This window comes from Lampetra planeri, chromosome 53 (assembly GCF_965212315.1).
Source record: "Lampetra planeri chromosome 53, kcLamPlan1.2.h2, whole genome shotgun sequence".
NCBI classification, from domain to species: Eukaryota; Metazoa; Chordata; class Hyperoartia; order Petromyzontiformes; family Petromyzontidae; genus Lampetra; species Lampetra planeri.
In genome coordinates, this window is record NC_136159.1 from 4,384,084 (window position 1) to 4,403,218 (window position 19,135).

A 19,135-nucleotide genomic window follows, 5' to 3' on the forward strand; every position below is an offset into this window, starting at 1 on the left:
TCCTCCGTCTCGTAACATGTTGCCCGCGGCGCTTTTGGGATTTTTGGGTTGGGCCACGTTACAATCTGACCGAAAATCTGTGTCGGTTCAGTCCCGTCCCCCCCACCACCAGCCGACACAGCCAAAGAAATACATTTTAAATGATTGCGAGCGTCATTATTGGATGGACGCACTTGGCTCCACGCCGAGAAACAATCCTCGCAGCCAAGTAAACAACAACATCGTGATCATCACCCAGGCACTCCTAATATCAATCCACGGATGCGGTCACAATGGAACGTGAATTCAAGCAAACTCTTCATTCTAGATTTGAAGCTTTCGTGACTGCAAGGATTCATATTCTTAGGTTTTTTCGGTAAAGTCAAGTAGGTAAAAAATTTAAATTTCTCCCACCCTCAACCAGTATATATACAAGGACTGTTTTCTTGGAATTTCTCTCACTTGATACAGCTATCGTGCTGTGACGGTTCCACCTGAAGACGGAAGCTTGTGTTGCCTCCGAAACGTCGTGATTTTTTATTTATTTTAATTTTACTTTTATTAATTGAAATTTTTTTACCTACGTGACTTTACCGAAAAAACCTAAGAATACAAACTCTTCATCCCGATGCGCGTCCCTCCCTCCTCTCTCTCTCCCATTCTCCAGTTTGCGACGGCAAGTGCGGCCGGCGGACCTGCAGCTCCGCGGGCGACTGCTGCCATGAGGAGTGCCTGGGGGGCTGCTCCGCACCCGACGACCCCCTGGCCTGCGTCGCCTGCCGCCACTACGTCCACGTGGACGGCACTGCCGTCCGCTGCGTGCCCGACTGCCCCGCGGGCACCTACCGCTTCAAGGGCTGGCGCTGCGTGACGGCCGCCTTCTGCCGCGTGCTGCACGAAGCCTGCGTCAAGGAGGCGGAGGAGAACGAGGAGCAGCCCATGATGACGATGGGCGGCGGCGGCGGCGGGGCGGTGGGAGCCGGGACCATGTCGGCCGGGCTCGGCCTGGGCGGCGGAGGAGGCGGAGGATTGTCGGACAGGGAGTGCATCAATTGGGTCCTGCACGACGGGGAGTGCCGGCCCGAGTGCCCGTCCGGGTACACGATGGAGAACGAGACGAGGTGAGCGGCGCGAAAGAAGTTCAAGTCGCGTACGTAATCGATTCGCCCGCTCGGTGTTCACGCGGCGAACGTGTTGCGTTACGTTCATGCGGCGATGCATCTGTTAGCTAAACTGGTCCTGTCTTCCTTCCTTGCACTCGCTACTCAACCTCCTCTCCCCCCCCCCCCCCTCTTCACCAACCCACACTAAGTGTGTGGGTTAGCCACTGATTTGTGATGTGGAGGTGTGGCTGTCGTGACCGCGCGGCACTGAGTTTGGAAATAATTCCAAGCCTCTCCATTTAAGGAACCGTATATTATCGTCGCGGCGTTTGCGCCGCCGCGGTTTAGTAAAGCGCGCGTTGTGCGCGTTTGTATATACGTACGTTGAACTTCTTTCGCACCGTACGTAGCCAACCGTGATAATCGGAGGTGCGGGGGAAGGACAACAAACTAAAAAAGTGCGGCGGTTTCTGCGTTTACAATAGCGCTCGACGTGCCGCCGGTTACACGCGCGTACAAGAAAGAAAAAAAATCCAAGTGCTTGGTGTCCGACGAGCACCACAGACCGATTCATCGCTCGCCTGTAAACCAGCGCTGCGGAGGCGGCGCCGAGGGTTGGTGAATCTCCGCACAGACGTGCGAACTCCCTTCCCGTGGGCGTCGAGGCAGAGCCGTACCCCTGATTCACCAGCAGACGGCGGTAGAGCAAAGTGTGGACTAATCGCCATTCTCTTTCCAACTGCACGGGGATAGAGCGTTGCTCCCTCTTGCGCGTGCGGGTTTTCTCCGGGTGCTCCGGTTTTCCTTCCACGTGTGTATAGTAAACACAACGTGTCGTTAATTGGCTGGAGACATCTTGGAATAGAAACCCAATGTGGCAGGACCCTCCTGAAAATGTGTGCTATGCCTCAGTTTAGCCTTCCTGGATGAATAAGTAAAATATTTGGTGTTTACGGAATTTCCCGCGAATAGCGGCTCGCTCAGTTGACTGCTGCTTCCTTTTTGGGTGTTTTTTTTCCTCCCCACAAGCACAGCTGTGTCATGGCGCTAACAGAAGGGGACAACCCTTGAAGTGTCGCGAAGGTTAAACGGGAAAGCAAAACAAAAAAAGCCTGTTGAAGATTGATTGTTTAAAAATACAGCGGAATTATTAAAAAACGCCGTTGTTTTTGCGCGCGAAATTACGCGGGTCTGTACGTATTTCGAACTTCTTTCAACACCGTACATAGCCAACCGTGCTCATCGGAGGTGCGGGCCTTTGCAGTGCACAGGCCCGCGCTCAAACGCTGTCCTGGCGAGCGTCGTGATTTTTTGCGCGGGCGCGTGAAGCCAGAGGCGGTATTAATAATCTCCCCCCCCCCCCCTTCAGTGTCGCGTTTTAAATCATCGACGTGTCAGGCAGGCGCGTGTCAGTCATCTGAGTTATGTAAGTCTGTGTCGGCGGCGGTCACGATCCTCCCCGTTGCCAGCGGTTGTTTACCCGCCCGTTGCGCAAGGCGGGGGTGGAGACTGGGGGGGTGATGTTTTTAACCGCTCTGCAGGTCTACCTTGCAGTGTTTTAACACGAACCAGGCGTTACACAGCATTGAGTTTTTTTTTTACAGCTCTACAAAAACTTACAAAGCTGAAGGTCCCGCTTTTGCCTGCCTTGTGGCATCTCACTGCCACTGATTAAAAGTTAGGAGCGCACCTGGCATTGTTGATTTGAGATCCTGGGTTCGATTCCAGGCAGCTGCCGATAATGACCATGGGTCCTCAAGTCGTAGTGAGCGAATGGTTCTCAGCACTTTCATCAATGACTCAACGCAATTAACGAATCAGTTTGATTGTCATGTGACGAACATTATCCAGGTCGGTGGGGGGGGGGGACAGTGCTGCCCCTTTGTGTGGGCTTAAGAAGGGATCTCAGAAGTACTTCTCTGATATCTTCTTCCACGGACTGTTCTCTAACACACGGGAGGGTGGCGCTCTTGACAAGGCGCCCACAGCGATCGGGATAACATTCCGGGGAAAGTTGGGTGCCACAGGAAAGTCGTGTGAGAAGCACTGGAGATGCCTACCACCATGGGTGTTGCGGTGTGGATGAGTAAAATAAAAAAGCATTACAATTAAATGTTCGGAGGCGATGGTACATTAATGTGAGCCTTCTGGTGTTGGGAGCTAAATCAGTTGTTATGCTCAAGATGCATGCATTTGCAATATTACTTTTTATCATATCGTACGTTTTCTATAATGTTGTCATGTGACCCCTTGTAGCCAAAAGTGGCCGCGACAATCAAAGCGACGCTTGATTCTTGTATCGATATCGGTTGATGCACCGTTACACCTCTAACAAATAGGGCAAGAGCCGCACTAATTAATTTGTTCATTCACATCATAGACGCCTGTGGTGCTGCTGCTGCGGACGATGATGGGCGGTGGTGGTTGTGCTCGTGTGTGTGTGTATCCGTCTGACGGCATTTGGGGAGCGGTGGCGCCGTGGTTAGCGCACTGCGCTATGAACCCGGCGGCCCGAGTTCGATTCCCGCTCATGGCCATCACCAGTGACAATTATCTGAACTGGTTATGGGCCTCCCCTAGGTCGACTTGGCCTCAAATGAGTACCTTGGTGCAGTGTGTAAATATTGCCACTGGGGAGACAAAGGCTGCCAGGCGTGGTGCTGGCCACCCATCCACTCGTGTGCTGTGCCAGCCTTCATAGGTGCTCGCATACAGCACTTGTTCCTACAATCCTTAAAGGCTATACGGGGGATCTTTGTCTTTTGTCCAACGGCAGCATGTCGTGCAAGAAGTGCGACGGACTCTGCCCCAAGGTGTGCTACGTGGGCACCAAGGTCATCGACTCGGTGACGGCCGCGCAGGAGCTGCACGGCTGCACCATCATCGAAGGGAACCTCGTCATCAACATCCGCGGCGGAAGTGAGTGTGGCCCGTCCCGGAGGGGGGGGGGCCCTCTGCGACATCGGCGCCCCCCCCCCCACCTCCATCCCGTCCGGCCAGCCGCGGAGGCCTCGCTCATAGAGCGGCAGTCGCGTCACGCGTAACGGTGGCGGCCGCCCTCCGAGCAATCGCTCGTTCGCCACCTGTTGCGGACGTTTGCGGTTCAAGCCCAGCCGCCCGCCCCCCCCCCCCTCTGTGGCCATACTAACCCCCCCCCCCCCCCCCCCAAAAAAAAGTGCCGTCGGAAAGTGGAGTGTCCATCACTCTTCTCTCGGAGTTGTGGACAAGAGACGAGCACCGCTTACCTACAGCTTGGAGTTTTGTTCGATTTAAGCTACGTTCACTCTTACCCCTAACGCCGCCCTCTTCCACTGCATCGCCACCGTTGCCAGCCGGACGAGTCGAGGATAAGGGGGAACCTCTTGCAGAGCATCGCGTTGTTCTGCGGGACACACGCACGTGCGCTTCCTCGGGATGCCAGGGTTGGAACGGCGCTGACCGGGCGACCGATTTAACTCCACGGCCGCGCTGGCACCGAGGTCACGACGGGCGCGGTCTGCCACAGCTGCAGCAGCAGCAGCATTCCGCGTTGTCAGATGAAACATCCCACCCGCTGTGGGCTAAAGGAGGTCAAAGGGGGACACACGGGCCCAGCCGCGTACCCCCAAACCGCTAAAACCACTGGCCGGGGGTGGAGGGATGGGGTAGAAGCCCCTCGTGCTCCCCACGTGGCCACATCCTTCCTGTTTTGACACGATCCAGGGCGGGTGCGGGGGATGCGGTGTTTTTTCTTTTCTTGCTGTGCATTGGGACGCGATTTTTTTCAACGATCAACGTTCGCTTTTGGGAGATCCTCGCAGTTCAACGAACTAGGCCCAGTCGTGGTCTCCTCCTCCGCTCGGTCATTCTCAATCCATCCAGCGCCTTCGTCATTGGAAGAAAATTTAGTGGGCTATTTTCTAATTGTTTACACAGAAATGACATACCTCGGTAATGGACTCTATTAATAATTGATTATTCATCCACCGGGCATGTCATGATTCATGCTTATGATTCGAGGTCGTAATTTTCTCCAAGAGTCAATTTCCGTTGTATGTATTTTTTCACTCTCCCTGCACTTTTGTTTGGCGTATTTTCAGTCTCGTTCGTACCATTTTATCCATTCCGTCAATCTGAACGCAGTGCCTCTTTGGAATTTCATTTACATTATCGTAAAGTAATAATAATAACCGATTCGATTAACATCTCGCAAGCACGGGAATCGATTGATCCATTTGTTGCGCGCCTTTGACCAAAAACAGTGGGACATGGGCCCCCTGGGGAATACGGAGGCTTTTTTTTTTATTCATCTGTGAAGCAGAGTTGCGTCGAGTTATAAATCTATTTTCAAGAACCGAATCAAATGTTTCCTAGCCACGCGTGAAATGGGGCGGCGTACAGTGATTAATGAAATAACTCGATTCAGGCGGCGCATTGTGCACGGTGAGACTATCACCTGTCGGTGAGTTCACACGGCTCGGAAGAGTGTGGCCCTTGGTATTGGCGCAGGATCGTCTTTTTGCGCCCAGCTGCTGCTGCCCCTGCCCCGTGGGTCTGGAAAGTGCCGTTGACTCTTCCCCTGTTCGAGTCCAGGCCTGTGACCGACCGTTATCTTTATATAAAAAAAAAACAAATAGATAAATATATAAGCCTCCCTTCTTTCTTCCAGAAGAGGTTTCCTGATCACGTGACTATCCAGAATGCTCACTGCTCGGCTGCCAGCTGACTAAGCAGAACACCTATGGTATTTACAGTTTAGCTCAATATAAACATTTGGTGTGAATGTCATTTGGTGCGTCGTAGTAGATGTGTAACGCACTGTGGTTTTTAAACTGAATCGCCGTGAAAACGACCGCGTTTGTCCCCTCCGCTCGCAGACAACATCGCGACCGAGCTCGAGGCGAACCTGGGACTCATCGAGGAGGTGACCGGCTCGGTGAAGATCAAGCGGTCCTACGCGCTCGTTTCGCTTTCCTTCTTCCGTAACCTCCACACCATCCACGGGGACTCCCAGGATCCCGGGTAGGAAGTGATTCTCGTCATAAACGGAAGGGGGAAGGGAAACGGGGCACGACGGTTAACATCCAAACTTAGTTGTGAATAACAATGAACGCAGTTAATTAGCAGACCGGGCGACACGTGTTTTTTTTTATTATTGCCAATGTCATTTGTATGCCAAGCAAGAAAGACTGCTGATGTACGCGTACATCATGAGATTTTCTTCTGATTCCGTTCCCATGACGTATGTGTAAAATAACTTTATCGGTACCGAGGCTCCCACAATGCCATGCGGGAGGGCATGTGGCACAGTTTGGCGCCAGCTATCGTAGAGTGTGGTCGTGTCGCTACAGTTTTCTGCGGTGAGCACAATGTCTTAAACAAAAACGGCGCTACGCCTTGTGTGTTCTGAGATTCGGCTGTGAACGAGACCCATCCTGCAGTTTGCAGATGTCTCGGAACGGGAAAAAGGCTTAACGTGCAACTTGCTAATTAAATCCTCAATTCATTTATTCAGGAACCACTCCTTTTATGTGCTCGACAACCAAAACCTCCAGCAGCTGTGGGATTGGGACAAACACAACCTGACCATCCGCAAGGGCAAGATGTTCTTCCACTTCAACCCCAAGCTCTGCCTGTCCGAGATCTACACCATGGAGGAGAAGACCCATACCAAGGGGCGGCAGGAGGATTCGGACATCTCGCTCAAGACCAACGGGGACCAGGCCTCGTGTACGTGCACCGACCTGACAAGCCCGGCGACCGCAGTTAGATTCCTGGCCCTGGGAACACACCCCCTCTTCCTCCGCAAGCTCGCTCGCTCACTCGCTCTCACCCCTTAGCTTCCTCGATCAAATTGCACGAGCCCACAGCGCTTGGTGAAGCATGTTTGGACGGCCACCGTGACAGCAGAAACGGCGTGGTGGTGGGGAGGCCTTCATCAGGCCCTGTGTCCAAATAGCTTGAAGCACTCGCCACACTTGTCGGTCATGGGGGTTGTGTGGCCATAACTTTGACAGTCAATCTGGTCAGTGTGCGGTGGGCCACATGGGGGTTCAGAACCAGTTGAGATATCGCTTACCACTGATATATGCATGTATGTTGAACTTCTTTCGCACCGTACTTAGCCAACCGTGTTAATCGGAGGTGCGGGGGAAGGACAATAAAACACAAAAAGCAAACGAGTTTTCAATCCAGATGATTTAAAAGTGCATAGCTCCCGTGGCTTCCTGACATCGGAAGGAAAGAGCGTTCCGAGACGGCCGCAGAAGCGCGTCTGAAAGCGCACGATGCGGTGTGACCGTCGTCGTTCGATGGCCGGTCAAATGCCGTGGCCATAATATCGCACTCGGCATGACGCCGTGCCTGCACTACATTTTAAAACCTCAATTCGTCCGACGCGTGGATTCGCCGCGGTGGTTGACCGCCGGCCCTTTCCTCGCCCCCCCCCCCCCCCCCCCTTGTGAACGCTCGCAGGCGAGAGCACGGTCCTGACGTTCACGCAAATCCAGATGACCTTTGACAAGATCCTGTTGCGCTGGCAGTCGTACCGCCTGCCGGACTACCGCGACCTTTTGGGCTTTGTCGTCTTCTACAAGGAGGCGTAAGTAACCCACGCTGGCTCGCTATGTGCCCAGGTTCTCACCATCCTCGCTGCCCTCGGGCCATGCCGAATCACCGCAGTGGCGTGATTTTAACAACTATAAACAGCAATTTGTATTTTATCAGGTAAGGCCCACTGAGCTATGTAGCGCTTTTTCAGAAGCGGCCTGGCCACAAACGATAGCTCAATCAAGTGGCTTATCATGTGGACATTTATAGCAGCCAAATACTCTGAACTTATCTGCCTCACATGGTATACAGGAGGTCGTGGGTTCGGTCCCGACCCTGACGCCTGTATATTTGGCTGCTATAAACGTCCACTTGTTGAGCTAACTTTTGCGGCCTGGTCGCTTCTGAAAAAGAGCTCTATAGCTCAGTGGGCCGTACCTGGCAAAATAAAAAATACTTGAATTTCTGAGCCGCTTGGCAATATAAATTGGCGATTGATGGCTGTGCCTAGGTGACGATTTCCAGCAGGGATGAAACCCTAGCATCTGATTTGGTCATGGCCAGCTAGATGGGTAGTGAATTATAAAATATGTAAGTGGAGTGTAACACAAACGTAAACATTGGGCAGGTCACCAGCATTGTTTTAAGAAAGCCTGGCTGATGGTGAAAACACTGAACGTTGAAACCGCCCCTGGAGTTTGCTTGCCTTGAACCTGTGCTGCTGAAATGATGGACTTACCAGAAGGCTGCGTGTGGCTTAGAAAATATTTTGAACAACGATTTTATTTTAATTTACGTGGAGTTATATAAATGTGACGGAGAAGGCGTGTATCGTCCGCTTCTTAAATTTGAACGTAACACTAAAACTCCGGGGTGAAGTATATGCATGTATTCTCTTGAACTTCTTTCGCACCGTACGGAGCCAACCGTGCTAATCGGAGGTGCAGGAAGGACAACAAACTCAGAAGACAAAAAGCGGCTCCATAAAGCTGATCGAGTTTTCAACGTAGAAGCTTTAACCGCGACTCTGTTCCCCTTCTTCCGCACACCCCAGGCCCTACCAGAACGTGACGGAGTTCGACGGGCAGGACGCCTGCGGCTCCAACAGCTGGACGTCCGTCGACGTGGACCCTCCGCCTCTCAAGGGCAACGGCGGCGGCGGCTCGTGGGGCAGCTCGTCGCCGGGCATCCTGCTGCGCGGGCTGCAGCCCTGGACGCAGTACGCCATCTTCGTCAAGGCCTTCGTCCTCACCTCGTCAGACGAGGGCCGGGGAAACAATGGCGCCAAGAGCAAGATCATATACCTGCGTACCAACGCCAGCAGTGAGCGGATGCATGCGCGCGCGGGCACGCACGCATGTGGGAAATGAAAAGCCACGCCACCTTTTTTTTTTTGATCATCTTTTGGATGAAGGCCCAAGCCCGTCACCATTCTCTCGGGATCGCACTTCGTGCTCGTCATCGGCACGCGGCATTCGATGATTCTCACCTCTTTTGGAAATGTAATGAATTGTCACGGACTCATTGTCAGCGTCCAAGAATCATTATTTCTTTTGCATTTTACCCTTGCTCATTTGTATAGTCTCTAGTTTTTCGTTGTTGTGATGTTTGCCACGGTGTTACTCGATCGTATAATTTACATGTAATTTGCATAAAATTCACGTAATCTGTTCCCTGGCAGCACGATTCTACGCGCATATCTTTAGCGTGTTTTTTTAATCGGTGGATCCACGCATCGTTCGGTGCTAAATCCGTGCTGCCCTTACCAGACTGAACTCGCGATTGTCCGGTCCGCCGTTCGACCTAGCGCGTCGCTATACCCACGCGCTGCACGGCTCTCCTCCGCCGTCTTGTCGCCACGGTGGCAAGATGTTAACTGCCTCGCCTGGTATGAAGGAGGTCGTGGGTTCGATCCCGACCCTGACGCCTGCTGTATATTTGGAGTTTTCACGTCTCTCTCTCTCCCCGTGGTCGCGTGGATTTTTCTCTGGGTCCTCCGACGTTTCCCCCCACACCTAGAATCAACGTGCGTTCAGAGTGTTTGGCTGCTATACATTTCCACGTGATGAGCCACTTTGTTGAGCTTATCATATGAATAAGAGCTACGCCGTTAACTTTACGTCATCATCCCCCCCCGCCCCCCCTCATCCGCCCTCCGACGCAGCGCCCTCGACGCCACAGGACGTCTTCTCGGTGTCAAACTCCTCGTCGCAGTTGCTGGTGAAGTGGCGCCCGCCGGCGTTCCCCAACGGCAACGTGACCTCCTACGTGGTGCGCTGGCAGCAGCAGGCCGAGAACACGGAGCTCTACGAGTTCGATTACTGCCTGCCCGGTACGTGCGGCGGCGGCGGAGCCTTCCCTCCACTAGGGGGGGGGGGGGGTGGGGGGGTTTGTTGATAACACTGGTCAACAAAAAAAAAATTCTGGCTTGGACTTTTGCAGCTGTTTTAGACTAATTTCAGGGTGCTGATTCCAAATCTGATCTCAGATTTGCTCTATCACATCTCATTTTATGCTATCGGCATACCCCATTTTCATTGATTTTACCCGAAATTAACTCTGTCACTTATGATTGCAAGTTGTTGCGAGTCAGTGACTGCTTTAGTGTTAAAATATGGTGCTGTATTTTTAGGATAGTGTGTTTATAATATATTTTTATGTAGATATTCACATTTATTTAATATTTTTCTTCTGCAGTTTTTATTGAAATGCAATATTTGATCAGTGTAATCAATCTCCCCAGGGTCACTCTTGCGAATGAGTCTCGTACTCGTGTGTATGTAAAAAAAAAATAACTTGCCTGGTATACAGGAGGTCGTGGGCTCCATTCCGACCCTGATGCCTGTATATTTGGAGTTTGCATGTTTCACTGTGGTCGCGTGGATTTTTCTCCGGGTCCTCCGGCTTTTCCCTCCACATTTAGAATCAACATGCGTTCATTATTTGGCATCACGTGTTTCGAGTATTTGACTGCTCTAAATTTCCACATGATAAGCCACTTTCTCGGGCTATCATGTATTGCCAGCTCGCTTCTGAAAAATAGCTCCGTTGGACTTACCTGGTAGAATACAAAAAGTACTTCGTTCATAATTCATCCACAAGTATCGGCAAACATTCTAGCAAAATAAAGCCTCTGGTGTGCGGCTCACACGGGGCTTCGTCATCTTTGTCCTTTGCGCGCGTCCCAGGCCTGAAGGTGCCGACTCGGGACCACGCGTCGGGCACGATCGACGAGGGCGTACGACCCAACGGCACGGACGGCGCCGACGGCCGCGGCGGCGGCGCCGGCGGCGACGAGTCGACGTGCGCGCGGCCCAAGCAGGAGGCGGAGCTGGATCGGGAGAAGGAGCACGCGGCCTTCCAGAAGGCCTTCGAGAACTTCCTGCACAATTGGATCTTTGTGCCCAGGTTGGTTTTCTTCCGCCAATCCCACTTCTTCTCACCGGCCGCCCCCCCCCCTCCTCAACCCCCTCCTCCCAACGTCGGCGGTAGCGGCGGCCCGAGGGTTTTCTGAGAATCGCGCGGGAACGAGATGTGGTGCGCGCGCGTGCGCGCGTGGTCACGTGACCGACTCCCGCCGCCACGGATCTCTCCGCCCCGCCAACCGCTCCTCGGCAGAGTGTCGTCGAGGAAAAACCCCAACAGCGGGTCTGGCGCCTTTTCCAGCTGCCCGTCCGTTCCAACCCCCCCCCCCCGGCCTAGCGTTCTCCGCTCCTTGCGTGCCCTCCTGTGGCGTGAGTGCAAAAGTGCTTGAGTTGATTTTTTCCTTTCCGCAATCCGTTTTGACTTCCTCTGTTTTGTTTTCGGGTCGTGCCGCGTGTTGTTCGGCACGATGTCCCACTCTTCGCTCCACGCGCCGTGTTCCTGAAGAAGCATGTGGGGGCGAAACATCGGACGTCGCGCCGAACAACGTGCGGTACGACCCCGAAAGCACAGCGGGGGGGGGGAGGGAGACTTGCATGGCAGCGCAACCGCTATGTGCGTAGCGACTGTTGGTTTTTGCTGAATGTTGCCAAAAGATATGTCATTGTTTCTTCATGTAGCACGATTGATATCAGTTGTCTGTGATAATTAGTTACCTGGTTTGGGAGTGACGTTATAGGGATTTATTTGCAGGCGTGGCCACCGCAGAAAAACAACATTTCAATAATGTAAACGCCTTACACCGCGCCCGGGAAATATTCAATCAAGTGATATTTTGTTTTGCTTTGTGCACGCCCACATTTTTTTTTTTCTTCAACTTCAGTGTAAAAATTCTCCTAATCAGTCTCCGTACACAGCTAACAGCTCTAAATGTGTGAGCGAAGATGTTGGCACGACTGCACAGGCAGTTTTGGAACCTTGCTACGGACTCGCGTGGCGACGCTGAGCCATATGCGTTATGCTTCTTGGGTGGTCAGGAGAATGGCGGTAAGATAGCCTCTTGCACCATTACCAATTGCACGTCCGAACTGAACCAGTGCGAGGGGCAATCGCCGTAGCCAGAACCGCGATGATACGCTGACCTCGCGAGACGTCTGTATCGTGACCGTGCGAAAAAAGCCTGTGGGGTTGACGTCAGTCGGTCAACTCAAACACGGCGTCGCCGCATTGTCCACACGCGTCCCAACTCGATCGTCGCATGTTGACGTCGGCGGTACGGCCCCCAGCCTGGCTTGGATGCGTCAGTGGAAAAACAATGTTGGAGCCGGTCGGTGCCACCCGGGAGCTATGCTGTTGGAGCCGCAGGCGTCTTGCCCGTCGAACTCCGTCACGTTCTGGTAGGGCCTGGGGTGTGCGGAAGAAGGGGAACAGAGTCGTGGTTAAGCTTCTACGTTTAAAGCTCAATTGCATTATAGAGCTGCTTTTTGTGTTTTTAGTTTGTTGTCCTTCCCCCCCGCAACCTCCGATGGGCACGGTTGGCTATGTACGGTGCGAAAGAAGTTCAACATGCATGGGTGGGTGGCAGCATGTGGCCATGCTGCCACCCACTGGTCACTTAGTGAATGTCAACAATTAGCAGTTCCCGTTCGGGTCACGGACCGTGATGCAGAGAAGAGTTCTTGGGGCGGGCTCTGTGTGCCCTGTGTGTCTGCCACTTCTACCTAAACTGTAAACTATTTATGCAACTAAACTTTGTTTTATTTCACCCTGTAAGGTGCACTGAGCTATGTAGCTCGTTTCCAGAAGCGACCTGGCCACAAATGATAGCTCGACGTCATGTGGAAATTTATAGTGGCAGGGTAAAAATGTTTTTATAGTGGCAGGGTAAAACCAGGAGGACCTGGAGAAAAATCCACGTGACCACGGGGAAAGAGAGACATGCAAACTCCAAATATAGAGCAGCAGGCGTCAAGGTCGGGATCGAACCCACGACCCCCTGCATACCAGGGGAGGTAGTTAACATCTCCCCCTCCTGACTTTCCCCGTCCACTACCCATGGTTTCTCAGCATCTCGGAGCGAGCTGCAAGACCCTACATTCTGTCGCGAATGTCTCATCTTATCTTATATAGATTTACATGGCTCCTTATTCCAAGGAAAATGGCTCCTTATTCCAAGATTTACATGGCTCCTTATTCCAAGGAAAATGGCTCCTTATTCCAAGGAAAATGACAGCAATTTTAAAATTGTACATGAGATGATAGTGTTCGAGATGAGGAGTGGGGGTTATTAAAAAGCATTGTCAGGACTGGGTCCAGGAAGTCAGAATGAAGATCTGATTAGTTTGTGAGAATTGTTCTTCAACTTCCTGGTGAGCTGAACAATAGTAATTGGCGCATCATTGAAAGCTTTTTCACGCGACATTCGAATTTGTTCGGCTGCGTTGGGTGGTGGAGAGTTCTATGAACACACACCTGGTCAGCTCATGAAGTGGGCTAACCCACAAATCACTTATAAATCATAATATTGCTTCCAAAAACCTACCTGGTGAGTTTAACACATAGGCTTTCGCTACCAATATCCATAATAAAGGTTTTTTGGTTAGATCGCGTAACCTACCTTGTGAGCCTACATCGGGGTGTAAGCCATACAGAGGTCATCGTCAGAGCCAGGTTAAGTTGTATGTACGTATGTGGAATTTCTTCCGCACCGTATGTAGGAAGTGCTGGTGCTAATTGGAGGTGCGGGTGCTAATCGACCGCGCGATCATAATGAGGACGTAAAGTTAACGGTGTTCGTTACAAACATTCTGTCCCCGCCGCTCCCAGGCCGTCGCGGCGCCGCAGGGATGTGTCCAGCGGCGGCGAGGGCACGGTCATCGGCGATGCCAAAGCCACGATCGCCCCGCCCAACAGCACGGCGGGCACGGTCCGCCCGCCGCTGGCCCCCACCGAGAGCCACGAGCCGAAGAATTTCCCCGTCGGGCAGAAGAGCGCGCACATGCACGACCGCACCGTCATCTCGGGCCTGCAGCACTTCACGCTGTACCTCGTCAACGTGCAGGCCTGCAACCACGAGGCGGAGCGTGTCGGCTGCAGCACGCCAAGCTACGTCTTCGCCAGGACTATGCCCGAAGGTGGGTGCCGCCCCTCCCCCCCCCCCGCCAGCGGTTGTGCCCTGGAACGATATTGTTGACAATTAAAAAAAAAATCTAAATCTTTCTTTCCGTGTCACTATCCGCAGGGAGGAAGTTGCTCTCGACCGCAGCGGCTTGTTTTGATTTAATTCCACCCGACGATGACGACGACCGCCGACCGAAAAGCGTGTTCAGTAGCAGCCTTCGAACTCTCCGATTTGACGCCAAAGCCAGAAAGGCGGCATTAAACAGTTGAAAGACGACACCGGGGGAATGAGCAGTAAACGGCTCTCGGTGTCTTGTCTCAGGTGACATACCTAAGATTCTTAGGAGGATCGGAAATGCTTGCAGACAGCCCTGAAACCATTTCTTCGGAATCCTTTGAATTTCAGGAATTCCACTTTTGCCGTTAATTGTGAAACCCGACTTACATGCTTCAGATGGGCAGTTGTCACTCGCGTAACATAACTAGAGAGCAGATTTATAGCAGTCGTCAATGACTATCTTTTCTGCTCCTTTTTTTCTTGTTTAAAAAAAAAACAATAAGTTGCCCAAATCTGGACAAACCCAATTTCTGCCCTGCCTGGTGCCATCACTGTTATTGCAACTTCCAATCAGATCTCCAAGACAAGCCTCCGCGTGACTACCGGTCGTTGCTCTCTCTGTAGGACCAGTCGTTGTTTATGAAACGCACCTTTGAACACACTCTCACACTGGTTAGACCAGAGGACTCCATCGCTCGATGGGATTGTACCGAGTTGTGGGTTTGTCGATCCCACGCCACCAGAGTTGCCGCCGTCGCTCATGACGTGAAAATGCCGTGGCTGGCCGGTGACCGTTGCGTTTCTCGTCATCGCGTTACAGCCGGCGCGGACGACATCGTGGGTCCCGTCACGTACAAGATCGCCGAGGACGGCGGCGTGCAGCTGATGTGGGCCGAGCCCGAGAGACCCAACGGCCTCATCCTGCTCTACGAAGTTCTCTACCGCCGCGACCAGGAGGCGAGTCGCGACTCAACGACGCCGTCCCTCTCCGTCAGAAACCTCCGGCGAACTTCCCCCTCGCCCACCTCCCCCACCCCGGTTCCCCTCCTCCCATTCCCTCCCCCTGTCCTTTTTCTTCCCCAAGTATGTTAGTTATCTTCCGTGGCTCTTTGGCTACGTGGGCTGACGTCCCACTCGCACGTAACACTCGTCCATCTGACCAACTGCCAAACCGCTGTTCGTGGTGCTGACGTCAGGAAAAACCGCCACTTTTTTCAAATTTTCTTGCTGTGGATTTCACACCTGATGATGATTGCTTGTGTTGCAGTCGAAACGTCGTGAGAATTTGTATTTTTTTTATATTTTATTATTTTATTATTTCGCTTCTACGTGACTTTACCGAAAGAACCAAGATTATACTGACGAGCATGTGTATGAATTAGTTTTTCTTGCATATCTGGCGCTCTGAATCTACGACAGTCACGTCTAAAAGCATTGGATAAATAAATTAAGTTATCTTCCCCCTTACCCCTTGCCTTCTTACCCCTTTCCCCTCCCCATATAAACCTTCATGTCCCCCCCTGCACGTGGTCCCCAGCTGGGTGGGGGAGTGAGCCCAATTGTAAACTAAAACCTCAAACTATTTAGTATTTCACCAGCTAGGGCTCACTGAGCTGTATAGCTCTCTTTAAGAAGCGACCTGGACACAGATGAGAGCTCGGCCGAGTGGCTCATCATCACACGTGAAAATTGATAGCAGCAGCCAAATACTCTAAATGCACGCCGATTTTAAATATTTCTCTAAGACGATGGTACTTTGCAAACCCACTGGCTATCAACAAAGATTCGTTCATTAAGCCATCCATATACTGTATACAGACACAGACACAATTTCCACCGAGAAGATGGGTACAAACTGAGTAATCATTGGAAGGACATTATCAACCAGTTTAAGTCATAACCGGCTGTGCTGTTCCCATCCTACCACCTTCCGATGTTAGTTGTTAATGTCGGCTCTCCGATTTTACATTAATAGGTTACATTTTTTTGGTTCTTTCGGTAAAGTCACGTAGAAGGGAAATAATAAAATAATACAAATAAAACATAATAAAATACAATTCTCACGACGTTTCGGCCACAACGCAAGCAGCCGTCCTCAGGTGAAGAACATTCAGACGCTGTGTTTCCGACAGTCCTGCTCTTCACCTGAGGACGGCTGCTTGCGTTGTGGCCGAAACGTCGTGAGAATTGTATTTTATTATGTTTTATTTTTATTATTTTATTATTTCCCTTCTACGTGACTTTACCGAAAGAACCAAGAAGATGAATCCCTGCAGTCACGAAAGCTTTACATTGACAGGTTACATTTCTCACACTAACACAGCCACCTTCACGTGCCGACCTAGAGGTGGCGGTGGCTCTGCGATCTCCCATTAACATGCTAATCTCTCACATTAACATGCTAATCTCTCACATTAACATGCTAATCTCTCACATTAACATAGCCACCTCAGCGCGGTCGTCATGGAGGCCGCTCACCGATCTGCCATTAACATGCAAATTTTTACCTGGCTGCCCTCTAATTGGTGGAAAACCCACCACCGTCGCGGTCGCCTCCCACCACTCACATTAACATTAGCTGCCCCGCCCATGCTGCTGACGTTTGGGCCACGCCCATTTCAAACCTTTATAAACAGTTTGCCTTGAGAAGCTAACCCCCTTTTCCTGATGACGACCGATTGTGTTGCGATCGAAACGTCGTAGTTTTTTGTTTTTTTCTTTCAAACTATCTACGTGACTTTACCGAAAGACCCAAAGAATATACAGCAGGCGTCGGGCTCGGGATCAAACCCACGACCTCCTGCATACCAGGCGAGGTAGTTACCTTCTCTCAGCCCTGTTGCGCCGAAATTGGGTTCGCTGTTCGCGGACTTTCTGTTCCTCCCGCCACCGCCCCCATTTTGCGATTGGCGTATTGTACCGAGCTGGCGTTGAGTTGCAATAAAACAAAACACGTCCGGCGAAGCTGCCCAACTCGTGGGCCGGGTGCGGCCCAACGGTGAAGGGGCGCTAGAGCTGATGACGCTTTCGCCGTGTCAACTTGGCGTCGTGAACTACAGAGGGACGTGTGTAAGGGTGGAGACTCAGCCCTCGAGTTATTTGCGTGCCACTGCCGGTGGAAGGGGCAGCTCCCGCGCGCCCCTCTAAGAGAGCATTTTGGCGGAATCTTCCATGCCGGCCATACACACTTTTTGAAGATGTGGGAGGAAGACACACTTCACCCGACCACACGGGGTTTGCCGATCGACGAACTGTGGCATCGGTGGACTGGCGTGGTGAGGTTTCGGATAATTAGTTTCAACTCCAGTGCGGGGGAGGTGGAATCGAACCAGTGCTCTGACCGTCCGCGGCAGCATCGTTTACTAAAAACATGCCCAAGGTAGCACAAGGTAGCACTTGATGCTCTTTGTTTTTTTTGGTAAAGTCACGTAGGTTTAAAGAGTATGAATCCTTGCAGTCACGAAGGCTTCAAATCTAGAATTAGCACTTGATGCTTTGAGATGATTTACCTCATTTCAAGGATGCAAGTCTGCAATCCCAGTGGCAGCCAACACATTTTTTATTCGAATTTTTTTTATCCCCGCAGCCGGAAAACCCCAAGTGCGTCTCCCGGTCCCAGTATCAAAAGGTGGGCGGCTGCAAGATGTTCCTGCCCATCCCCGGGAAGTACACGGCCAAAGTCCGTGCGACGTCGCTGGCCGGCAATGGCTCGTGGACCGAGCCCATCACCTTCACCATCTCCGACCATAGTGAGTGGTGGGGTCATCGCAGCGCGCAACTTTGGTGCAACAACACGATTTACAGCTCACAGTGGATTCTCCAGCCGTTGTACCAGCAAAAAACTGGGGCGCGCGCATGACCATTTGGTTGTTGGTCTTTATTTCCCGAAACACAACGAGAGAGTCGTTCATAAGCAGAGGAGAGAGAGGAAGTTTTGTTGAGCCCTGGGCTTGGAACAGGGGACACGTGGGGTGGTGGTGGAGGGCAGTGGGGGGGGTGTCAGTTGCACGGTGTGCTGGGACAAAGCAGATTAAGGTAACGGGGACAGCAGAGGAGAATGATCTACCTCCCGCTGAGCAGAAGTTGACTGTAGTCACACCGTCATCAGGACGAGATGTCCTGCATACCTCCTCCCCCCGGGGTCACCTGGTGTAAACACAGGGCGCCTGCGTGTGCGTTGAAGCCGCCGAGGGACACATCGGTGGGTTTTTCGGCATTTAGCGCTCGGCCTGGAGTTCGCGGACCATATAACACCAAAGGTGGCAACGGGTTCGCTTTGAGGGCACGCGTTTTGCTCTTGGTTGCAATCCGTCAACGTTGCTGTGAGTGCCAATCCTATTCAGAGATGGGTGTATGTATGAAAAACAAGGATAGGTTTTTACCCTTTTTGGCAATAGAACAGCACGTGTTAGATGTTCAGACACCAAATAGATAAACCTTTTGCAAGGTATCAAGTCTGCGTTAACAACACGTACTTGTGTTGATCAGGCAAACAAACACGCTCTGATAATTTCTGCATTGTCTTTGAAACTGATTGGCCCACACCAGAGTCAGCCTTCTTTTTATCGCCTTGTCTCACCAGTGTCAGACCAGAGAACACAAAAAGGCGAACAGTGCAAAAACAATGCCAGTATCAGAGGATTTATCGCTCGGGTTGGGCAGTTGATACTGGCAAAAGGTCCCATAGATGTTGAACTTGTTTCACACCGTAAGCAGCCAACCGTGCTAATCGGAGGTCCGAGAGATTATCTGGATTATGGCTTTGTTCGGTAAATATCCACACTAGGACTGGGGATTTCCGGATAGTGACCCCGACCACAGGAGTGGATGCTCCCAAGTTTTGGTCAGTGCGCCTAATTGAATTATCTGCGTTCCAAGCACTCCTCGTAACAGCCATCGTCGACGCGCTCTGTACATCGCAGGCTGCGGCGTTTGTCTGATCACTTAAGACATAATGCTGTTAACATCTGGATCGGTGAAATGC

At 51.9% G+C, this 19,135-nt stretch overlaps 1 protein-coding gene across 3 annotated transcripts in view; it reads left to right on the top strand.

Moving 5' to 3' along the window:
* LOC144734845 (insulin-like growth factor 1 receptor) overlaps positions 1–19,135 on the top strand; it is a 118,371-nt gene that overhangs the window by 86,360 nt on the left and 12,876 nt on the right. For all 3 annotated transcript variants that reach the window (XM_078617257.1, XM_078617256.1, XM_078617255.1), the window contains 11 exons: positions 647–1,100; positions 3,859–4,001; positions 5,939–6,083; positions 6,577–6,791; positions 7,536–7,662; positions 8,665–8,933; positions 9,775–9,942; positions 10,799–11,018; positions 13,800–14,107; positions 14,972–15,108; positions 17,738–17,900. In XM_078617257.1, coding sequence (XP_078473383.1) covers positions 647–1,100; positions 3,859–4,001; positions 5,939–6,083; positions 6,577–6,791; positions 7,536–7,662; positions 8,665–8,933; positions 9,775–9,942; positions 10,799–11,018; positions 13,800–14,107; positions 14,972–15,108; positions 17,738–17,900 — 2,349 coding nt within the window. The remainder of the gene's footprint in view (positions 1–646; positions 1,101–3,858; positions 4,002–5,938; positions 6,084–6,576; positions 6,792–7,535; positions 7,663–8,664; positions 8,934–9,774; positions 9,943–10,798; positions 11,019–13,799; positions 14,108–14,971; positions 15,109–17,737; positions 17,901–19,135) is intronic.